The 24,001-nt window shown below is 48.0% G+C and overlaps 1 protein-coding gene across 1 annotated transcript; it reads right to left on the bottom strand.

Annotated features, from left to right (window-relative positions):
- Positions 1–772: 772 nt before the first annotated feature.
- On the bottom strand, positions 773–23,958 carry LOC106750203 (endoplasmic reticulum aminopeptidase 2-like). The gene is given in 23 exon segments (XM_014630365.1): positions 773–1,375; positions 1,433–1,647; positions 1,781–1,925; positions 2,073–2,269; positions 3,192–3,542; positions 3,835–4,027; positions 11,292–11,416; positions 13,868–13,997; positions 16,265–16,357; positions 16,476–16,580; positions 16,720–16,792; positions 16,917–17,078; positions 17,175–17,620; positions 18,931–19,184; positions 19,462–19,666; positions 20,262–20,708; positions 20,784–20,837; positions 21,103–21,286; positions 21,457–21,765; positions 21,834–21,989; positions 22,213–22,560; positions 23,003–23,312; positions 23,828–23,958. Coding segments are annotated over 23 exon segments (4,752 nt in total). The 5' UTR covers positions 23,853–23,958; the 3' UTR covers positions 773–1,150.
- Between the last annotated feature and the right edge of the window lie 43 nt (positions 23,959–24,001).

Below are 24,001 nucleotides of genomic sequence, written 5' to 3'. Positions count from 1 at the left end.
GGCGTTTTCTTCAATATCGTTTTACGTGACTGTTTGATACGCCATCTGCATCCACTTTTACGTTGGAACTATTTCGCTGCATGCACTTTCTGACACTGCCGATAATGTTTTCATTTGGCGCGTGTCCGTGCTACGTCCATAATTTCCATAGATGAGAAATACGGTACCACGTACGGACTTATATTATCCATTCAATATGCGCGTATCATTCTTCTTTCTTTATATACTGTCGTAAATATATTGTACATATTGTACACAATATCACTCGCGATAAAAATAGAAAATGTTGTAATAATAATTAATTTACACGGATGATTTTCTAGGTTTCGAATCAAGTGTACTCGGTTGCGCTTCTGTTTTTAAAGATGAAGTGAAAGTAAAGTGACGTGAAACAGGTAGCATAGTTAGTTTCATACGTTCTTTAAACGTATACAATATGATTGTGAAGCGTTACATACGTTTATAAAAAACATATATGAAAGTAACATGTGCTACCTGAAATCGCAGACATTTTAAATAAAGCAACGGTAGCTACCTTGGTTTCTTTCTTGCAAAGTAAAAATCATAATTGATGAATTCGCAGACGACCTTCCAGACAGAAACTTACATCTACATTTTATTCGAAGTAAAAATTTGTACACGATTCTTGGGAAAATAAGAATATCTTATTTGAACGGAACGAAAGCTGAAAAGAAAATGCAATTGCGACACAAATCATAACATCACGAGTGATTTTTTAGTCGAATAAAACATCAACAATCAACATGTGATTCAACGATTTTACACCCTTTTCTTACTATAAAGTATAGATAAAGTCTAATTATTTTCTTCTGATTACTTCTCCTTTATATAGAAAAATGATTCGTGTGTAGAAAACTTACATTATGCTCAACTCAGTCTCGGCCATTCACCGCGAACGAAGCTCACGTACCAAAATTCATTCGGGGAAGCAAATTTTTCAAGCGGTCGGAAAATCGCAGGAACACCCTTCCTTTCCTCGAGAAATGATTTTAACCTCGACTATACCCCTCATCAAGGCATAAATGAAATACATATCCCTGGGACGATATTCGCGAGCGATGGATATTACCGGGTAGATCGCGAACATCACCGTCGCGACTCACAATCCATTCGGTGGTCGCCAACGAGTTCATATCACAAATAGATCGGCAAAGTACCGTCTGGATCTGGACGGTTTCGTCTTACATCGCGCGCTCTTCCGTCGCTTCTGCCGCTTTTGATCGTCCTGACATCCGGTCGCGAAGAATTCTATACTAGCCCCATGGTCGTCGCTGCCGTTCTCCTTCGGTACGTTGCGCACGTTCGCGCTGTACGTGCAATCGTTTCGCAGTTGCTGCAGGTCGTAGTGCGAGGTCTGAAATCAATCAATCGTACGACTAGTGGTTACAGCCCTGTCCGCGCGACAACGTACCTGGACCACCTGCCAGACGACGGCTTTCCGTCGGTGTTCCGGGTTTTTCTCGCGCGAACAAGACTCCTCCCGCCACGTGACGTTGTACATCTTGGCGTCGCCGCTCACTGGCCAGACCAGACGCACCTTGACGTCGCCGCAGTGGCAGCTCATGCGACGCACGTGGAGGCCGGCCTGGGTTCGCTCGCACCTGCGAGAACGTCTCCCGACGTCGGCTTCAATGAAAGGTCACTTCTTTCGTTGATTGTCCCGACTACTACTGGACTTGGAAGAACGGGGGACGACCGAGGGGAGGAGCGTGGATGAGTTATCGCCGCGGACGAGTTTCGTCAGTGTGATCGAGCTTACCGTATGCCATGTAGTCGGTGCTGTTGAACACCTTGGAGGCCTTGCGCGACGCCAAGCGCCGGCCGCCGTACACAGCCACCGCCTGCACCTGCAGGAAGTACTGGCACTTCAGCTCCAGATTCTTCAGCTCGTAGCACGTCTTGTCCTGGAAAAGGCGAAGCGAAAGTCCTCACGGAGAAAAATCACTTGCTGCAGAGATATGCTTCCCTTTTTCACGAGTGGAAAGATCCTTCGCCTTCTTTCTTCTTTACTTGACTAACAATGAGGATAATTTACTGACGAACCCACTCACTTTCAGGACCGTTTTGTGGTAGACAAGGATGGAGTCGTTAGTCGGGCCGTGAATGAGCCTGCTCCAGAACACTTTGTAGAACGATATCGGTATATCTGACGTTGGTCTGACCCATCGCAGATTGATGCGCAGCTTGCCGCCGACGAGGCGCGCGTTTGATAACGTCAGATTTTGCGGCTCCTTCGGATTTCGCGGCTCTACAACGGATCGGACGTGAACATCGTCATGTAACAATATCCTATTTTCCTTCTTCTCCTACACGTCGTTGCAACGAAACTTGCGAGCGAAAGCGGTAAGTCACTTTTTGCGATAAATCGCCGTTAATTATATATTTACCAACTGTCACCCGCGAGCCTGCGTAATTAAATGAAGAAGTCCGGTGGATCGAGAAGTCAGCGAGACACGTGAGATCGTAATAAATCGACCGACCGAAGCGATAATCGCACGGATGCGGCTGCCAGCCGATTCTTTACCTACTTAGAAGCGACTGGAACGCTTATAATCCGGTTTTGCACGATCTATTGACGCACGGCCCGTTCGTCGTGCCACTAATTGTCGCTTCTTCTTCTTCTTCGCTCGATCGAACCGATGCGACCGGAAAATTTATGCGAAAGCGCGTCTCGTCTGAGTTAGCGTTAGTGACGAAAATGATTTATCGTTGCCGCTATGATTATAGCGCTAATTAAGCTAATGTCCGCGGGTTACGCTCATCGCCTTGGCGGAATCGCACCGCGCGCGGCTCTTCGACGGTCCGCACGTGTTTGCTCTCGCGTTAGCTATCGGCCTTCAGTTCGCGAAGCTTAATTTGCGGCCGGCGGAGGTCAATATTAAGCAATACTTTGCGCGCGAATCGGTTAAAACGACCTCGACACTTTTCACCGCGGGTTAATGACCCGACTTCGCGAGTCAAGAAACAAAAGGTCCTCAAAACGCGAACGGTTTTCTGTGCTGTGCGTTGTGTCCCACTTTACGCAACATCCTTGAGTTATATATCGTGAACCCGGGTCAATTTGAAGAAACAGAAATAGCGGGCAAGAGAGAGGAAAATTGGCACTGTGTGTCAATCCTAACGATGATAACGTGCGACAAATTAGAGTGCCTTTTACGTTCCGCGTTCACCTTTTGTCTTGAAGGGTCTGGAGGGTTGCGAGTACCCGCGCGAACCGTTTCCGTTGACGGCCGCTACGCGAAACTGATACCAGTGTCCAGTCTTCAGCCGGCCACGGAGGGTCGCGTGCGGCTTCGTCGACACGTGGCACACCGTCCAAGAGCTCAGTCTGGATTCCAGATACCTGGGCCCGACCAAGTGACGCTCCTCCACCAAGTACCGGACCTCGTCTTCGTCGTCGTCGTCATCATCGGCGGAGGAAGACGCGTTGCTGGCGGCCGACTTGCCGCTGCGCCAAGACAGAAGCACCAGGTTGCTCTTCTGCTGGCGTATCCGCAGGTTCTCCGGCACGACTGGCAGGTCTGATTTACACGGGGAATCATCGAAGAGCAAGTAATTAATCCTCTAATGGTAAAGTTGGACGCGACTCCAGTTGTTCTATTCTGTTCATTTTTCATCGAATTAGTGTATAAAAGAATAGATAAAAGAAGTAAATAATAACATGAAATCTTTTTCCTCTGTTTATTTGTACATGAGAAAAGTGCGATGAAGTTTACCAACTGACTTGAAATGATTGTAGTAAAACACCCATTAGGGAGTTCACTCTTCGGAAGAAGGGTAGTCAAATCATGATAGAATCCACCGTGCACTCACCGTTTTGAGTGTCCAAACCGATGGGGTGCATGCACGTGACGCCGCAATCATGGGTGCAACATTTGGCCAAATCCGGACAACGGGAATCGTCGACGCAGGCGACCAAGCAGGCGGCTTCGAAGGGCGTCATAAACGTTCTCTCGGGGCAATATCCGGGTTTCGTGTAATTCGATGCCAGACAATTCTCCACGCACTGCAGCACGACGATTAAATCAGATCTACGTGTGGGATCCATTCGATCCGGAAATCGCGGCGAAAGCGACGCGGACTTAGTCAGGTATTTAATTAGCAACGCTTATTTAATCAGCGGCCGTTCGCCGTGGAGTCGCCTTTATCAACGGGCGACAGTTTCCCTCGAGATCGACTCGAACTTCGTCGCATTCCATCTTAATCGTCGATCCCGATCCGTCGCGTTGGTGCCGAAAAAAGGTACGGCTCCGATCACGCGAAAAGGAGAAATAAAAACTCGATAAAACCGCCACACACCGATATCGAGCTCTGCCTCGATTCAAAGAGAGGAAGAGAGAGATAGAAAGAGAAGAAAAGAGAGCTTCCCTGCCATTTTCGTGGAAGCCAGTCCTCGCTACATAGTTACGAAACTGTCGCTCATCGATTCTGTACGGATGCGAAATGCGAGTTCGGATCCTTTAAACGGACCCCGAGGCGGAATCGACCGATCGTCAGGACGAAAAAAATGCAACCTCCATATATTATATATTTCGACTTAATGCCGCGTTCGAGTTGGCTCGCGCTACCGTGTTTTTATCCGACCGTCATTTACGCACAATGTAGACGCGCGTAAGGAAGAGAGAGAGAGAACCAGCCTGACCGAAATCGATGGAAAAAAAAGCAACATGCAAAATAAGCCCCGACCGCACTGTGGGACGCATGATTACAAACATAATGCGGCGTTTTGCGAAATATCGGGATATTAAGTCGTATATCGAGTTATTAAGTTTAATAACTCGATTCGAGGAGAGTTTTCGGGAAGTCTCGTTTAAACGCGCATAAATGCGCCGTATCGAATTTCATAATTGTGTCTTTTATAGCTGGCGAACTTCATAATAGATACATCGCAAAATTTGTGAGATCTTATCGCGCGTTACGGGGAAAGGAGAAAAAAAAATACGTCGGGCGCGCTTTCGAGGAGAAGAGAAATCGCCAGATCGTCGTCTACGATCAAAACGTAACGCGCTCTACTTTGTTCGCGGTAGATCCATATCGGACGTTGATCGACGCGTTACAATCGCGCTCCTCTTCTCCTTTATGTACGAAGTGGATTTATAAAGTATAACTCACACACACAAACAAAATGAATAATTTGAACGATGTACGCTCTAAGCGCATTAAACACTCGACGCGTTGTCAATGACACGATGCGCGAGCTGATACTTTGAGGATTAATTATACACCCGGCATTTGAACATGCGTGACGAGGAGAATGAGTATCACGAATATCAACCTGTTTGACGGCCGTCGAGTGTGTGTACAGGGCGCGCAAGATGATCACTCCGTTACATCTCGGAAGAAGATATAATGTAGTTGTTGGAGTGCGGGAACAAAAATCAATGACACCGAAGTCACTTCCATCTCTGCCGTATAATTAGGGATTTTACCCGCAAATCGTGGACATGTGGAGGGCAAGAGAACTCGATCGACTTTTCACCTCCATGCCACTTTATATTCACCTACGCGAGCACACGATTCCTTCGAGTCTCTCGTCCGAAGGCTCGCCGGAAATCGCAGGATCGTCGACGTTCTCGCGAGGGCGCAGCCGAGCCCGACGGGTCTCACTTGGAGGGCCGATTTGCGAAGTGACGATCTTTCGCCCGGAGAAGGTCTCCAGGAGCATTCCTACGCCGGCAACGTGTACTCGCTGTCTCGCGACATATATCATTCGAACGGTCGGGGAAACTGGTTCGCTTACTTATTGGCCTACTTTTTACGGAGGGAAGCGAACATGCTTCGTACGGAGCGGAGCTGACCCGAGCGCAAGGCGAGTGATCGCCCGGGGCCGTTGACCAGCTGATAAAGTTCATCGCGAGGACGAAGAAGAACGAGAGATCTCCGGCATTGCCGGTAGCGCGCTGCGCTCGACATTGTTAGCGAAATCATACGTATCAAGTTACCCTTCTATTACACTTACCTGCCCCCGTTCTCGGGGATTCCCTCGGCGCTGCCTCCCGACGAAGAGGAGCACCCGGGGATCGCTGTACGGAACGAACCGGCGCATTCGGAATCGCGATGCTGAAGTTGATCTGAATAAACACTTCCGACCGGGCCGAGGACAATTTTAACTTCTACATCGTTGAATCTTTCTATCGTTCGAATCATTCGATAATATGCTCGGACCGGTGAAGTTGGCCGATTTATCGCGAGGGATCATGAAATCTTGAAATCTCGGAAGCGACTTTTCGTTTCCACCATCCTATATGCTTCTGTGAAATAACTATTTCCTTTTTTCATATTTGTCCAATCTAACGTGTATTCGTCGTTATTGATAATCGCGCGGAGTTGCTAATTAATAAGCGGCTCATCGACTTTCTGCACCAATGTCTCGGAAAAAAATGAGTATTGGCCATCTTCCGCGAAAGTTACTTATAACACGAGCCACAATATAACACTTGTATATAAGATACAATTATGTACGACGCGTATATTGTCGATGTGTAAGCAACGTGCTATCTCTCCCTCTTCCTCGCGATTACGCTTTTCGTAAAAATACCGAAGCACGCCACAGCGATCGGTAGATTGGCTTCCGCGTTCCGTTGTCAGTTGAGATTTGTTGCGAGTCAAGCGGGAATATCACACAATTCAGTGTCTTGGTGCCTCTATAGAATTTATCGCCATCATCGAGCGATTTCGAAAAATGCGCCTAACTCGCAGGCCGATAGAAATATCTATTTCGGAATTTCATTTTTCAATTTTATAAAAAAGAATAAATTCTATTTCAGAAATCTCGCATATCGGGGAAAAATGAAGAAACATTCCACATGATCAGAAATGAAAAGAATGGATTATGCGCAAGGACAACGCGTAAGAAATAACAAGCAATTCTCCCGAGAGGATATTGTCGCGTGGGAGGACAGATCGCGCTGTAAGGCTCAAAAATCGTATTCGTCATTGGCCGCAATTCCATTCTCCAACGAGAAGTAACGCCTGTTCGACTCGACGATATCAGATAATACAGAGAGCAATGGAGAAAGAGCGCTATTATGCAGGCCGCTACGCAATAAATACCGTCGGTATTGTTACGAAACTGGACAGCGGATATTACAAGGAATGCCGCGTTATTCAGTCTCTCTCTCTCTCTCTCTCTCTCTCCTTCATAAACGATAATAATAGTTCGAACTCGCAAGAGAAAGATATTTGCAAGATGCAAAAAGAAGTGGCAAAAAATTCAGACCTCTGACACGTCTATATATATGTAGACCGCGACATGTCCGCGAAAAGATTAAGATATCCCGCCGCGACTTTCTCCGATTTTTGACACGTTACTTCCTCCATGGCTTTTCTTTTTTGTTTCTTGCGATCGACGGTACGCGGGCATGATAATCGCCCCCGGAACGCACAGGGTTGAAAAGAATAAACCGAAGGTGCGCGCTTCGATGAAGCGTCGTCACGGTCGAAGAATTAACTTCGCTGTGATGCGCGCGGAGATCGCCGAGTGATATCGGAAGCGATCGCGCGGATCAAAGTGTACAAGAAGGCTAATGAAGTTCACCAGATCTCGCCTCTCCTCTCCCACTCCGCGCGCGCGCACGTTCGCTCCTTCTCATCCTCTCTTTCTCTCCGTCGATCGCGCCGAAGGCGCGCGGAGGCCGATCTGTTCCACTCGAGAGCTTCTTCGCGAAGATCGGAGCGCGCGCGGCCGTCCCGAAGTGATCGCGAAGATTAGGGTATGGCAGGAGACTAATGTAGTCCGCCGTGAAGATCGGCGATAGTGTCGATCGGCAATACTGAAAAATCATGCGCGCCGAGCGTTGCTCCTTCTTCCCCCGCGGGCCCCTCACCCTCCCGCCCTCTCGATCTCTCGCATCGGTGGGCTACCCCAATTAAAGACTTGGTGAAGATCGCGGTTTGAAGTATTCATTAAGATCGGTATGGTCGAGGCGGCCTTCGATCGAAGTTCATCGCGAGAATTGGCCGGCCGATCGCCGTCGTTAAGAAAATTATATTGCCCATTGGCGATTCAGCAGCGTCGTTTTCTTCTCCGCTTCTTCTTCCTCCTCCTCCTCCGCCCTTACCTTGCACTTCGCCTCTTCTTCTCACTTATTTTTTTCCCCCCCCGCGCGCGCGACGGCACCGATAATTAACAATCGAAAGGGCGCCGCGCGTGATCGATACCGTGGAACTCGCGTTCGGGGGATCGCAGAGTTCCCGGCTGAGAATTCCCCGCGATATAACGATCGCGCTAACGAAGTCGATTGTTGTAACGGCGGGGGTTTATCCTTTTTCATCGACGTACGAAAGGACGCCGCCGCCGCTTTGATATCGAGGAATCCGCGTGCTCGATCATTAAACGTTATTTCCAAAATGGAGTTTCGCGATTAACGCTAACGAAGTTAATTGTAATAACGGTGACCGCGAAATTTCTTCCCCCTTCCCGCTCTTCCTTCGCGCTGATGCTTCCTATATCTTTATAACAGAAGCGAACGAAGTTGCCAGCGGAATTCCGCTTTGAGGATTACGCTAACGAAGTTAATTACGGTTGCGAAATAAATGCTAATTGTTTCTTTCTCTCTCTCTCTCTCTCATTCTTTCATTATTATTTTTTATTTTTATCTTTACTTATGTATATTTTTCTTTTTCCTTCTCATTTTTCACTTATTCTATTCGCCACGTAATTCTCTCCGCATTTTCTTCCTGTGGCAGAAGGATCAGCCTAAGGGTGTAAAAATAAACATATCCATCTCTCCAGCAGAATGGAGAAAATTGTTAGCCATAACAATAAAATACTATTGTAACGATTTAGAGGACTGTACTGCAGAACGAAAATAAAAGCAACGATCTACCTATCTATATCTCTCTTCCGCACTCGTAAGATTCTCTTTTTATTACTAGCTAGACGATCAACGGGCGAAATAAAAAAAAGCGACGTCTTATTAACGCTTCGCCGATGAAACATTTTCAGCGAAGTTCCGCGGGCACAGGATTACGTCAGTTAAATGTAATAGCAACGGACGCTATTAAAAGAATGCGGGAGGTTACGTAACGGGTCACGCGGCAAGATGAAAATACGACGCGATAAATTCCAGTGCAGGCGCAAAAAAATCGGCTTCCGACTGGAATGACGATACGCTTCGCGCGGATGCATTTTACGCTAATCGCGAGGTGAGAGAGAAGCGCGCGATAATATAGTCGAATGAGTGAAAGCGTCATTCGTTTGTTCATCAGGATCCTCCGTTTGCGTTTCTCTTCTCGCGAGGTGAAGTCTCGACGACGAGCGACTTGTCTTTTTTAATCGGCAGGAATGCGGCAACGATGAAATGAGCAGTCTCATTATAAGTCGAAAGTTGCATCGAAACTTCTCGCGTTCAAACTTATTGATAATTTTCTCGTAAATTGCAGGATTCAACGACGGAAGACGTGCGGAGTGTCGCGGGCTTCTTCTTCTTGTCGATCAACCGGCGGCGGAGAATCGGCCGGAAACGCCAGGAAGAAAGAGAGAGAATTAATTTCGCGTGCTAAAGGGCACCTTCGAGAGAGAAGTCAGGAGCGAAGTTCGCCGCCGCCGGAGTTCCCGAAGAGCGAGAGAGCCGCGCGTTGCAGTCGAATGCCACCGGGAAGATTGATCGTCGGTGCTTCGGGATAAGAACCTGTTTTCGATAATGTCGGAAGATACGTTTCTAGTGCGCCATAGGCGCGCATCCGGACTTAGTGTGTTGCCGCGCAACCCTTTTATAGGCCATTACTTCGGGACTTTATTGCCGGCCGCCAGTCAGAGCTCGAGGGCTATCTCTTCGTCATTCCTCCTTCTCGTCCTCCCCCGTCCTCACCCCATCGACGGCCCCCCGGAATCATTTCGGGGCCGTTTGCCGTAATGACGTTTGTATACACGCCGGCAAAAAATATCAGCAATAAAGCGGCAGGCTCGCCGGTAAGTTACTGGTAAGTCAATGGGTGTCGTTGCTCGTATTCGTCGTGACGTTATCGTCCCGCCGACGGCAATTAAAATGTTTAACCTCTCCCGTTGCCCGTGCTTGCATTTTCATTCACGATACGCAAAAATCGCGATCGCTCGATAGCCTGAACGGGGCGTGATCATCGAACGATCCAAATTTTCCCATCTGATCCGGCTTTTCGAAAGGGCAAATCTTTTTCGGACGGACGACCCAAATACGGTTATCGGTCCGCCGAGGCTGATCGCCGAATTAGTATCGTTCGAGTCAACTCCACCGTGGCGTGGCACGGTGTATCCCCATAAATCGTCGAGCGTGACGATGATTCAAGTGGGCACGGACTCAGGGACGCTCGGATTCGCATAACTAATTACACGCGAGCGAGAACCCGCAAAACCCGGACAAGCCCGGATGAATCATCGCGACTCTCTCTCTCTCTCTCTCTCTCTTTTTATCCTTACCTCTATCTCTCTCTACCGACACTCGGCGACAAAGCGTTACGGGAACCAGTTTATTTAGCGATGCTATCGAGTGTCGAATCGGCCATCGAAATTAAAATCGATCTCCACTCGGGCCCCGGTACAATGTAGCGCGCTGATTAATCGAGCCGATTATTCCGGCTGATTGCGACGCGCGCGGGTCGATGCCACAAGCGCCAAGAACGATCAAACTTATGTCGGGAATAATGGCTGTTTGTGCGACGCGAATATTCTACCCTAACGTTAATCCTTTGGGCTCTCGGTTCTTCCTCTACGCGATGCCTATTAAATAACTTCTTATATCGCTCTAATGCTCGTGTGTAAATTCGAGAATCGTTTACCGAAATACGGACACAATTGGAAAACGCAATGAGAGAGCAGCGATCGTGTTGGACTTCGCGATAGTAGAATTTGGGAAATTTCGGTAAGAAATCCCGCGAGAGATTGATAAGAATGAAATCAAACGAGAGTGCGCGATAAACCGGGTCTGCGATAGGCGTGGTAAGCTTTGAACCGTAAGAAATTGATCAATCACAGTCAAATGTGAGAGGAACAATCGATTGGCCAATTTCTTACGGCTAATAATCCGGCCTGTAATAATACCGTTTGTCTCTCTCAAGAAATACTTGTAGCGAGAATATGGTTACACAAGAGCAAACTTTCATATTTTCTGTGTAACTTGTGCAATTTGTGTTAAACTAACGGTAGAAAATTGTCGCGACGTTGTTCAAGGCGAAATATGCATATCGTATCATCATGCTATTAACGACGATGTTACGAATACGTCAATAAGGGGACAACATAAAGATGCAGATAACACAATCTCGCTCGTACAACATGTTCTCATCCTACGTACCTCGTCAGGATGGTTCTCCCCGCATCGGGCGTCGCACCTGGCTACTCTAATGGAGTCGTACTCCTCGACGTATCGCGTCCACGATGCCAAACATCCTGGTAGCAGCAACCACCACGGCCACCACTCTGCACGAAAAGTGACATCGTATTATTAACTCTACCGCGCCCAGCATCTCCAGGTAGACGGCCACATTTTTCTCCTCCCCGTTTATTTCATAATGCGCGCGAACGCGTAGCGCTTTACGTACCAGGTGTTCCGAGTTGCACGTTCAAAGTAACATCCTTCGCTACGGCGATACGTAATTTCGCACGCGTAAAACTATATAACGATCGAACGAGTCCCCAAATATTTTTATTTAATTATATGTGCCGATATGTACCCCGGTGTGACCCGCAAAGCAATTTCTTTATTCTCGTGCGCGTTTTCTATCGGCGTTACCTCCCACGACGCGATACGTATGTATGTCGTTAGCGCACTACCCGCTGAATTTAGCTCCGAGCGCCATTTACCTCGTCTTAGGAATTCCTCCTTTTTATTCGCGACGCGTCGCCGCCCGAGATTGTTTCTCCGTTTTAGCAAAAGTACGATTCACGTGGCCGCGCACTCGCTCGATCGCGGGACACGCCGCTGCTACCTGTGCCGATCCCACGCGCCTCCTCGGAATTCCGATTGGGGCTCGTCGACGAAGAAGGCAGGCAATCGCGTCCGCTTTTTCGCCGTTCACGTAAATGCGAAGACCGGAATGATATGACGGAGATGCGAATCGCGAGCACGGCGACGATCGCGATCGATCCGCGAATGCAAGAAAGCGGACGTACTTCCCGCGATCTTCACCTATGTGTGCGTGTGCGTGTCGCTAATGAGAGAGGACGCGAAGTACGCGAACGATCTCGCTCGATTGTTCATAATATTGAATAATATTTATTATATATAACGGTATTGTGTTATAATAATATGTAAAACTCTTGATATACAATCACTAGAAGAAGAAATGAAGTAAACAAACAGGCAATTTACAGTCAAATGCCGAATGTCGGATGGACATCATGAACATAGACTAAATTTGTTAGTCATTAATTATATTATATAAATATTACATAAATCGTACGTTACACCGAAAATGGTCCAAAGAATGTGCCGAAACGTACGATTCGTGTAATTAGTGACTATATTAAATTTAGTCTACGTTTGCAGTGTGCGCCTAAAGTTTGACTTTAAATTGCTTGTTTGTTTACTTTGTTTCTTCCACTTAGTGATTGTATCACCACATAATTTATAATTACTCCAAATTTAACTGGAGGAAGGAGAGCGGCAAAATATATAATCGCAGCGGACGATGCATTTGGCTCCTCGCGGCCATGAGCCTGGTTTATCAGTGATTTCAATGCTTGCACTCGACGAAAAAGTGTCACACATCCCCTGGCAAGGAAAGCGAGAGCGCGCGCGCGAATTTTTCTTTCCTCTCGCGAGCGTGAAGCGCTCTTTGAACAATACGATGAACTATGTGCGACAGAAAGGACGAGAGAAAATGTATCATTGAGAATTTATTACCACGCTCTGGCCGCACGTCAGCTAACGTAATATCGAGGGCCTCATTCGCCTGAATGTAGATCGCGGTGCAATCTTATCGCACCGCCGTAAATTAAATTGCCACGTTGCTCGCGCGCTCGACTGTGCAGCAACAACAATCGGGTTATCGCGGAAAATGCAAGATTGTGGGATCTTATCTAACGGTGCGAGTGATGCTACGGATTAAGGCCGGCCGGACTTATTCCTAGGGTCTGATCTTGACGATAAAGAAACTCGTCGCGACGCACCTCACGCTCAAGCCTGTCACGCCTTATATCTGAGACGTAAGGTATTGTTTATATAATATAAAGTATTTTTACAATTGCTCCTTGATAAATATCTCGTGGCACGCATGCATAGAACACGCGCACTCGAATCGTCGTTAATTTTAGACTTTCCGCAATGAAGGAGTATACATCCCGAAGGCATACCGGCGAGAATCTTTGAGTTAAAACGGTACTTCGGCAAGACCGGAGCCTGTAAGTGGTTCTTGTCAATCCACTTTAGCTTTTTCACGCGAATGCGCGAAATCACTTATTTCTCTCGCGGTGTATTATCTCCTTGGGATATTTTATATCGTAATTAAGCGAACTTTCCTACGCGCGTTATCCCCGTCTCCTATCGCTTATCACCTATAAACTGTATTTCGTCTCGATTAAGGAGAAATCTCAATCGCAAGGATACAAACTTGGCCATTTAAATCGCGATTCAAGGTTCCAACGAGACGTACAGGAATTACACAACGACATTTGTTGAGATCAGGCACGATTGCAATTGAACGTTCAGCGATAAATAGAAACGTCAGTCGCGCCGAACAATGCTGAGTTTAAACGTCTCGCCTCGCAAGTCTTTCTCACGGCAAAATGAAGCGTAACGGAGACGAATCAATCATGAATACGTCCGAGTCTAATTAATTAGATGTTTCCAACCTGGCTCATTCGGTGCACTTTTGCACACGAGCCGTCCTCCACCCCCTACAACCTCGTGTAGTACATCTCCATACGTACTTCTGAGGGTGGCCGGTAGTAGCTGCTGCCTCCGTGGTTTTCTCTTCGTAGTTATAGCCAACGTCGGATTACCGGTGTGCGACATCGTGCCTCCCGGGACGTGAAAATTCGTATGAACCGCTTCTGCCCCCCGTCAATCTCTCGTACACCCTCTTCTTCGTCGTGACGTTGCGCGGATCCTACAGGTGACACGGCTGACGGCGCATGGCGGCCGCTCGCTATCAGCTGATAACGACTGTGCGACGATCCCTCAGCTCCCGATCTTCTCGAGACCGTCAACGGTAACAATCCGCCGTTCAAGACTAAACCCGTAAGACCGAGCCGAAGCGTTCGAACTGGGGATCGGGCTTACTTTCCTGTGCGATCCTCTTCTCCTGCTCTCGCCCTCCTGGCGCACTCTTCTCCTACTCTACGCCGGGCCCACACCACTTCGTGTTTCCACCACTCTCGCCACCGCCACCCATCGCAATGACCGAATCATTAACTTCAGGAAGGGTCCTGGCTCGCGCGCGCGAGGAGCACACGCGCGCGCGAGGGAGCCGAACCGAGAGAGACAAAGAGAGAGCTTCCTTCCTATTCCTTCCTTTCTTTCTTTTGCGCGTCTGTCGCACACGTCTGGGGACACGGTAGCGCTCTTTGACCCCTCTTTCTTCGAGGGAAAGAGGGTTCCTCCTTTAATCTTCTGACCGTTTCGGGCACGGCCGTCGATCGGGCCAACAAAGACCCCGCGTGAACATTTCGCTGCAACGTACAGGGGCTTCTTTCATGTGTTTATTTCAATATCGTGCGAGATGATGTGGCGGAAGGGACTGTTGTTTTCTCTCAGCCGCTACGGGGATTTCCGCTACGGAAATTGTTTCACCACGCTTTTTTATATTTCGCATAAGCAAAAATAGCGGTCGTTTACACATCGATCCACGTTCTTGATCGGCATTCGAACGTCTTACGTGACCTGAGCTAGAAACATTCTTCAAAAATGAACTTGAACTCGCCACTCGCACGCGCGCGCGCGCGCGCGGCTACGCCGGTCAAAACACACACAGCTCGACGTGTGAGACGTTGTTCTTTCCCGAACCATTCGCGCGTGAGAAAGTTGCCAATCGACTTACCTCGACAGCCTTTTATTACCTTAATCGGTAAAAAAAAGAAAGAACGCGCATATGTAACTATCAGCGGCACCGTTTTCCCGAAGCGAAACAACAAATCGCGCGCGCGAAACAGCCGCCGCCATTGATGATCGTCGGTCGCGATCGAATTCGAATCTAACGTAAGAACGACAAAAAGATTCGCGGAACTCACGAATCTGTAACTCGAGAAATTGGCCGGTCGTGCCGACGCACGTGTGTGCGAACAAAAAGAAGAGCGAGAGGAGATCGCGGGACGCGGAGGAAAAAGGATTCGTGCGGATAGAAGTCCTCCTCACGGTGGGTCCTTCTATCTCGACTTCGGCCTCTTCGATTCCTCCCGCCGTCGCCGCCGCCGCCGCGGAGGAGCCCGCCGCACACACAGCTTACCGGCGACCTGTGTGGCATGAGAACGGGGCCCGCTCTTCCCACATAATGAACGACTTCGAAGAACGGTAGTGGCATTGACCTGAATCTATTAGGGCCTTCGGTTTGGCGGTATTATAACTGCCCGTGAATCAATCCCTTACTTAGCAACATTCTCCGACCACACGAAAGCCCGGGCTCGTTATTGCCCGGTTAGGGATCGGCGTTCTCGCGGCACTTCTCTCGCGGCAACAACTCCAGCTCCCCCGTGCCTAGGGATGCTGGACGACGCCCTGATACCCCGAGCGCCGCAGTATCGATAAGTCGTTGATAGCTCTGCCTCGAATGGTATTAACTCGAGGTCGACAACTCTGAATGGGGAGGGACGGATCTGAGAAACTTTCTTCGCATGACTCTTTGTTGATACGCACAGAAAGAATTAGCCATAGGAGCTAAATTAGGGACAGCTAATATCGTTGCTACCGCAGCTAAATTTATTAGTTGAACTCCAACTAAGGCGCTACAGCGAACAATGTGGTTGCAGCGAATGCATTTTGCCTCTGATACAGCTCTTCTAATCCCCTGCGTGTAACAGACGCTTTTCTACAATATATTTCAATGCTCCCTCAGTCTTTCCTTTTCTCTTTTTTAATTCTGTTCTTAGGAAAAAGCTGAAAAATATTTCGTACGGAGTTTTCTAGAAAAATATCCTCTATTCAGCGATGCTGTAAAAGGCACATTCTCATCGACAGCGTGACGCTCGTGACAGCGCGATTTACTTCGAGATTTAGCTTCTTGTGTCCTGAGAAAAAGGGTCGTTAAAATCCGCGCGAGTCAAGTAATCGCCTCGCGATTATTACGATTATATCCCGGTCTCGCGTGCAGCCTCGATTCGCACAGATCTTTAACGCGGTGGCGTTAATCTTCCTTCCTGCAATCCTTTTTTACAATCCTTCGTCTCGGCGTATCTCGCGGAAATCTCTTCCAGTGCTCGCAATGCCTGCGGAAGAATACACGTAAAAATCGCATCTCCCAAACTGACCGACGAAAGAAGGGATGATCGTCACGAGAGAACCAAATATAATTCGCGCTGTCAAACACGTTTCGCGCGGTCTTACTTCGTTCCTGTGCTCCTTGTACCACGCGACTTTGGCCTGGACCTTATTAATAACCTGCCCGATCACAGTGTCATACTTCCCGTGTCTGCCTTTCAGCCGCCGTAGCTGAGGAAGAAAGGGAGAAAGAGCATTACATAATAATCCGGCGCTTCTTTGTAGCCGCGAGGTAAGTATGCATATCGGTTTTCGTGGAACTCTATCGTTCGCTTTCCGATCCTCGTTAAATTTCGCGCAATTTTCTTACCCATTCCACGTCCTCCTCTTGACGAATGCGTCTCGCGAAGGCACGCAACGTGCCGATCAGGATAACGTTTGCGCTGCAAATGTGGCAACGAGAAAGCGCGATGAGTGACGTCGTGAGACGGACAAGAAGCGATACATCGATAAATTTCCCCGACGGTAAGCAGCTTGTTCTCAGTCGCGAACTACTAATTTACTCACTATGCGCTATTCTCCTCCTCCTTCGCGTTGAACCTGTCCCAATGTTCAGTGAGAAAGTCCGCCGCAACGCGACACCCGTGCGGATTTATCACGGTGGACATCAGAGCTCCCTCCGCGTGCGATCCTGTGATATTCCGTTGCGAAAATGTCGTAGACAGGTAACTGGGAAGCGTTTATTATGTAACAAAGTAAGTTTCATCTAATTCGCGTCTCGCAGTGTGGGAAATTTGCGCGATGTCGTTCGGGGTTATCTCTCACCTTCGCAGTAGACTGGCGTTAACATGACATCCCAATGCGAAGGCGAGGCTCTCCTTATCGTGCGCCGTCGTCGATTCGTTGTATCTCTCGAGAAGTGCCAGCCATTGTTCCCCCGTGACCGTTTTCACGTGCTCGCAGTACGTCCAGGTACGGAATGCCTCTGGAACGCTATAATTCGCCGGCTGATTTTCGCGAATACAATCCTAGACTACTCGCGTGTGTGTCCCTCAAATAATGTGTGGCGTTACGTACGACGAGCTCGACGACTCGTTTCGCAGCATTTTTCGGCCGAAGTTGCGGGCCGTCATTAAGCATGCTCGATGGCCCACCGAACATGCCCATTTCATTACGTTCACCTTGAATCCTGTCCACGACGCAGGATCCGTATGGACTAGCGACCGCATCGTCTCGGCGTACACCCGATCGGTGACCTTGCAGATCGCGAACTGGAAGAAGAAAAGGAAGAAGTCGACGATCACTACGACGATGGAATCTCGTTTTTCACTCGCCTTCGGAAAACCTCAGTCCCTGCGTAGACGGACGCGTTAATTAAACGGAAAAGTGTGTGTCGATTCATGAATTATTAGGAACAATACCATTCGACATTTAACGGCGAAATTCGAAGATTCGAAAGTCGAATTGAATTCCTATCCGTAATAATTATACATTCGGACAAAAGGACGTAATTTCGAACGTTGCCTCTCTCCCGTCTTAATCTTTTGTTCACCTATGCGCGTGCGAGGAAAAGTCTATCGGGCTAACCGAGTGTCCTTCTCCCCTCGGTCTCTTCCGTTTTGCCTTTTCTTTTCCTTTTTGCAAAAACATCAAAGTGTTCTGGTGAAATTGCGAGGAAAGAGAGAGAAAGGTAGAGGCGGCGATATTTATCGCAACATTATGGAGATCCGCGGTTGATTCGCGCGCAAGGAGCAAGAGAGTAATTCTATTTATTCAGAATTTACGAGCAATAAACCGGGTGGATTAAAACGCGGAGATACGCCGCGGCGTATTTATTTAATTTGGCACGTTAGGTTTACGGACGCGGCGAGAAGCCCGGGAGAGAAACCGTGGGGCCCGCCTCTCCACTCGCGCGCGGCTCACACAGGCCTACCTCTCTTATATTTTTGCAATAATGGCTTCTGTGAAAAGGGAACTGTTACGGCAACATTGGTCGGCGCGAGTGCTTAATTAAATGTTACGTGCCTCGTATTTCGGTGCAAATAATGATTGAGTCCTCCGACCTAATTGAGAACGTCGAATCGTAACGACGGCCGATGGGCCGATGATCGCTTATATATCTGTCCCAGGGATAATCATACGCTTTATAATGCCATACTTAAGCCTTAACTGCACGTAATAACGACATAAGGCAGAACTGCATAGCGAACGATTTAGACCGCGAGGCGGCGCCGCTTATATCTCGCATATCTTATCGCACCGCGCGGCCGTATAAATTAATAATAAAATCAAATGCGCTCGCCTTCGCCTCGCAATCTCACGCAAATCTACGACCGAGGTGGGGCGGGCGAATTTCGCGAGAACGCTGCGCGGAAATTTAGGGACCGATTTCTGTGGATTTCTTTTTTCTTCCTGCTCTCCCGAGTCGAGGTCGCGCGCTTCCTCTCGTGAGAGACACGCTACGTGTGTTTCGCGCGAGAGAGTGATCGGACGTTTTTACACCAGCGATTCCGCAAAGTACGTGAGAACCCTCAGCGATTATTTTGTTGTTTAGAGACACCACGGCTCTGAGTGGTGTTACCTTAAACACGTCCGAATCCCAAAAATAATCCTTGACAGTGGCCAACGTGAGCATCGCATGCGTCCACAGCATCTCTCCGCTCTCCGTCTCCAGCTTCTCGAGGACGCTCCACGTGACTTTCATATCGAGCAATCCGGCGTTGGCTATTGCAAACGAGTCCGCCAGCAATTGCACCTTTGCCACTTCCGGCAGAGCTCCGAAGGATTTGACCAACAGTTCCCAGTTCTCCGTATCGTAGTTGACGCGATACAGAGCTGCAGAGGGAGAGAGAGAGAGAATGCGACGAAGGTAAACTATCAGATATTTCGCACGAGTTTACAAAGAGGAGACATCGCAACTTGAACGTCATTAATAATCGTATAATTAATTCGAGACAGAGAGTACTTTGCGGGAAAAGTGTATGTATAACTTGTAAAATTACAAAGTGGCTGACGATTTTGTCTCCAAATTGACCGGCACCAGTTATTGTCAGCAGAAATATTGCTTCGGATATTATCTCCTTAATTGATCGGCGGATGTTAGTGATATTACCCGTTTGATTGATATTGAACAGAATCCACTGGTCGCTGAAACTCGCCCGGCTCAGAGCAGTGTCGTTAATTTTCATGCGTTTCTTGACCATCCATGCCTTCGGCAAGGTATTACCAAATTGCTGTTCATTTTCGGTGGTCCACGTCAACGGGATGTGCCATAACTCTTCGCTCGTACTATTTAGGCCATAATGATAAAATCGGTCCTGAAACACAAACATCGCATAATCGAGCAATTTTTAGCAACGTCCGCCGCCGCGGACGTTTCACGTGCTTACACTTTTTTTACTTCTATCCGTCTACTGTATAACGGCGAAAATGAAATTGCAATGTGTTTGCTCACCCGACACGTGCAATTTGTATTCTTCATTGTAATTCGTAATATCAAAACTGGAGATGATTCGACGGTGAAATAAGTACGAACGCGTCTCATACCGTATTTAACATCGCACGAAGTTCACATTAATCAAATCCTCAGATAGAAAGAAAGAGAGAGAGAGAGATATATGAATTTTTGTCTCACGGATTAATTCGAAGAGTTAAGAGGAAAAGAAATCGATTCCAGAGTAATCGGAAGATCCGTGACTGAGAGGATCCAGGGACATCGCGCGTAATTTATTCGCGACCGCAAAAACCACACCGAGAGAGAGGAGCCTTCTTTTGCTTTTCTCTCGGTTACACCAGCGATGATTAACACGCGCGTTCCACAAAAATAAATAATTTGTCGCCGAAGGAACAAGATGAAGAAACGCGCTTGAAAATCGATCCGACGATAAGCGATCGGGCAGAGAGCGCGCACACCTGCGTAAGCTCGATCGCACCGGTTTCGTGATTCTGTCGGACGCGCAGGACAGGAAAGCCGGCCTGATACGTCCAAGTTCGCATAACGTCCTTCATACGCAGCCCGGAGGAAGCCGGTAACCCGTCGCTCGCTCCGTCGATCTCCACCTGGAAGGCGCTCCAGAGATCCTCCTGATCGGCGCTGCGATAGTAATACGTGCGCATGTAGCGGCGCACGGACGCGAGGAAGATCCGCTCGCCCAGAAAATGATAGATCATGTGCGCCATGCAATTACCCTTGGCGTACGACGTCAAATCGAAGACGTCGATGAGCCCGCTCAGCTCTCGCAGATCAATATGCAACGGGTGTGCCGTTTCGCTGGCGTCCTCGTAAAATATGTCGTGGCATTCGGTAAGGAAGCTGGCCTGCCGGTCCCAAGACGCCGGCTCTAGCTGCGGCAGGATCGAGTCAGGTCAAAATCGTGCGATGGTGCGGATTTTTACGACAAAATTCAAAGCCGATATCTTCATAGTCGGTTGAATTGTTTTCATTTTCTTTGATAACCGGCCAACGTTATTGAGTAAAGTGACATCCAACTGTAAAAGTACCAGAACTCCTCGTAAAAGTTCGCACCGACTTATCGAACGATCCAATAATTTAATCACTATGATCTAGTTAGTTGTTTAGTTGGTCATTGTAAAACCACGTTGTGAGACGCGGAAAATCATATAATCCAAAAGTAGCAACTGCGAATGATGAATGTCTTTACGATTGTACTTTCATAGCGTGCGTACATTTATTCTCGATAAAAAAGAACAAGGCTCTAATGCGATTTAAGGAACTGACTTTCATTCACTTTACCACGCTTAGCGCTAAAAATCCGAAAAATGAGGAGAGTCCTTCTTTCAACCACACGTCGTCCCACCATCTTGGAGTCACTAGATTACCGAACCACTGATGGGCGACTTCGTGCGCCGCGATACTAGCGAGAACATTTTTAGCGTTCTCACTACCTCCAGTTTCCTTTATGACCGCTATGTCCTCCCTGAAAATGTCAATGAAAGATACGATCTAAAATTGTCGTCTGAAAATTCCTCAACAAACTTTCTAGGAAAAGAGATAAAATTGCAACTTTAAACTCTTTCCGAGGAAAACCCGAGAGGCAAGATGCACTTGGCAGATGAAAATAGTCGAGAAAGGAGTCGGCGTATTCACCGAATCGAGATGAGACCCCAGTTCTCCATCGCGGAATACATCAGCTTGGGGACCACGATCACGTCGAGCTTGTCCAATTCGTAGTAGAACCCGGTGAAGTTTTGTATTAATCGGAGCACCTTCGGCACCAAGTCGGCCATGTATTTCGTGTCGTTCGCGACCTCCCTCCTGGAGAAGATCGTGTGCGACGGTCGATCGGCGACGCTGACGTGGTAGCTGAAGAAATCAGTGACCATAAAGGCGACCACGTAAGTGGGCATCGGTAGAGTTTTCTCGTAATGATCCCACACGTAGCCCGGCAAGTCGCGTCTAAAAAAAGAAGGCACCGCCAATAAATCGGGAATTTTAGAACGACTAAGTATCGAGCTTCTTTTTACATTTCCTCGGTGACTTTGCGCATCGAGTTGGAATGAGATCGCATGTTCGATCTTCGGCCGATGGAGATGCGAAAAGGTGTCTTGATCCACGGTTCATCGAAACACGGGTAAGCCCGGCGAGCGAAGTCTGGCGAGAAGTTTGACACCGCGATCCATCTGAAAGGAAACATTCGCTCCTAAGTCAATTTCAATGATCGACGATACGACAGGTCGCTCGTTGAGCCGCAGAACGATGCTTTTCGATTGCTATTCCATTACAATAAGTGTGGTAGAAGAATAATACTCAGGATTGAATGTAAGAAATTTCGACAAACGGAACGACAATGATAAAGTTAATAACGATCGTCTGATGTGCGTCGTCTTCGCGTCAAGTCGTCACCTGGTTTCGTTGGTATCGCGATGGACGTGCGAACTCCTGAAAAACCCTTTCGGCTTCTGATGCAACGGGACCGTGTATTTGATGCGTAAAACGTAAGTCTCGCCCGCCATCAGCATTTGCAGCAGAAGCACGTCGATGAAATCTTCTTTGTCCTGCTGGACGTACCCATCCATCAATTTCGACGTGTTCGACGGCCGATCGTGATACTTTGTCACGCTGATATCACGTATGAGAAGATTGTGAGCGTGAAGACGTATGTGCTTTGTCGGGATCTTGGAATAGAATTGAATCTGCGCGTCGCCGATGGTCGTGAAATTTCCCTCTTCCAGTATGGGCAGTATCTTCAAACTGGAACGCAATTTTTTTCCAGAGAGAAAGAGACGAACAGAGATCTTGCTGTCTGTTCTATTTTTGTGATATCTCGTCATGCTCCGCGAAAACTTTTAAACCTACCCAGAACTTCATCAGAATGACCGTTATAGCCGAAATCTTGTCTGCTTTGAACTTATGTCGTCGCGTAAATACACACCGCGCACTTGGCTCAATACACGACCGTGTTATCTTGAATCGCGCTACGAGAGACGCAACGATAGAATTATTATATTTCACGGCTCTGTGAATTCTCCCGGATAATCTGTCAACTCCGCTCCGTTCTATCTTTAAATTCGCACGATCACATTTTGTGAGACGCCGAAATGAACGAAGGTCGAATTGAGAAGAATCGCACACGCCGTTTGCGCAACGTAACAGATGGACCGTGCTGTTGGTTCGCGTGAATCGCGATACTTACGTGTATTCCAGCGGTAGAACGTGATCGGGCAGTCTCTCGGGATAAGCCGTTTTACGAGATTTCCCAGCGGACGACCCTCTGTGCCTACTGTCCCGTCGATTCTCTATGATCGAACTGACAAACCAGTAAATGATCATCGCACTGACGAACACGCAGATCAGTATCGTCATCGCGATTCTCGCTCTCGTGCGCCACCATTGCGAGCTCCTTTTGCAGAGCCCGTCGCGTTTAACGCAAGCCTCGCGAATTCCGTCCGGAAATCCTGAAGCATTGATTTTGCCCGTCGTCCGATGAGATGGGGACAAATCACCTAAGTAACGCGACGAACAACATCGCAAGTAACGGAAATTAATATAACGAGATTTCTCGCATTCAACGCGTTCGACGATTGTCACGTTTTATTCTCTTTCTCTGTTCCATGCATAATGTAACTTCAATTAATCACATTGATACGTATGACATCATAATTTTGTTTCTACAAAAATTAACATTTTCCTTGTGATTTCTAATGTTTTACGAGACGCGATGTTACACACGCGAATGTCTGCTCACGATGTTAATGATATTCTTCGAAATGATCACACAGAAAAAAGCGCTAGATTCGAGTAAATAATTACTCCAATGCTCCTCAGTAAATTCGTACTCGGGATAAATGTTACTCGATCCAAGTAAAAATTTGCCAAGGAGTTTTGAAGTAATTACTTGAACCTGGCACTCCTTTCTTCCGTCCAGGATCCTCACGTGTCGAAAGTAGTCCGAAAACTTTCAAACAGCCGCTACTACTTGTCAGCGCGCGAATAAATTTTCCGACAACTCCGGCTTTACCTCGTCGCGCGCCGTGTCTCTCCATGCTAATCAGGTGCGCTAAACTCCCGCAGGATCTAGCGTCCGGACGAACATTGCCGCGACGGTTAACTAGCGACTACTGCGTCCGAAAGGCGGAAGACGTCTTTGTCAAGGGCTCGCGTTTGGCCAGATGCGCCCGCCAAAAATACATCG

This window comes from Dinoponera quadriceps, unplaced genomic scaffold (genome assembly GCF_001313825.1).
Source record: "Dinoponera quadriceps isolate SergipeBrazil2010 unplaced genomic scaffold, ASM131382v1 scaffold5229, whole genome shotgun sequence".
Classification (NCBI taxonomy): Eukaryota; Metazoa; Arthropoda; class Insecta; order Hymenoptera; family Formicidae; genus Dinoponera; species Dinoponera quadriceps.
The sequence above is the reverse complement of the archived record's forward strand: the minus strand, read 5'-3'. Positions and strand labels throughout refer to the sequence as shown.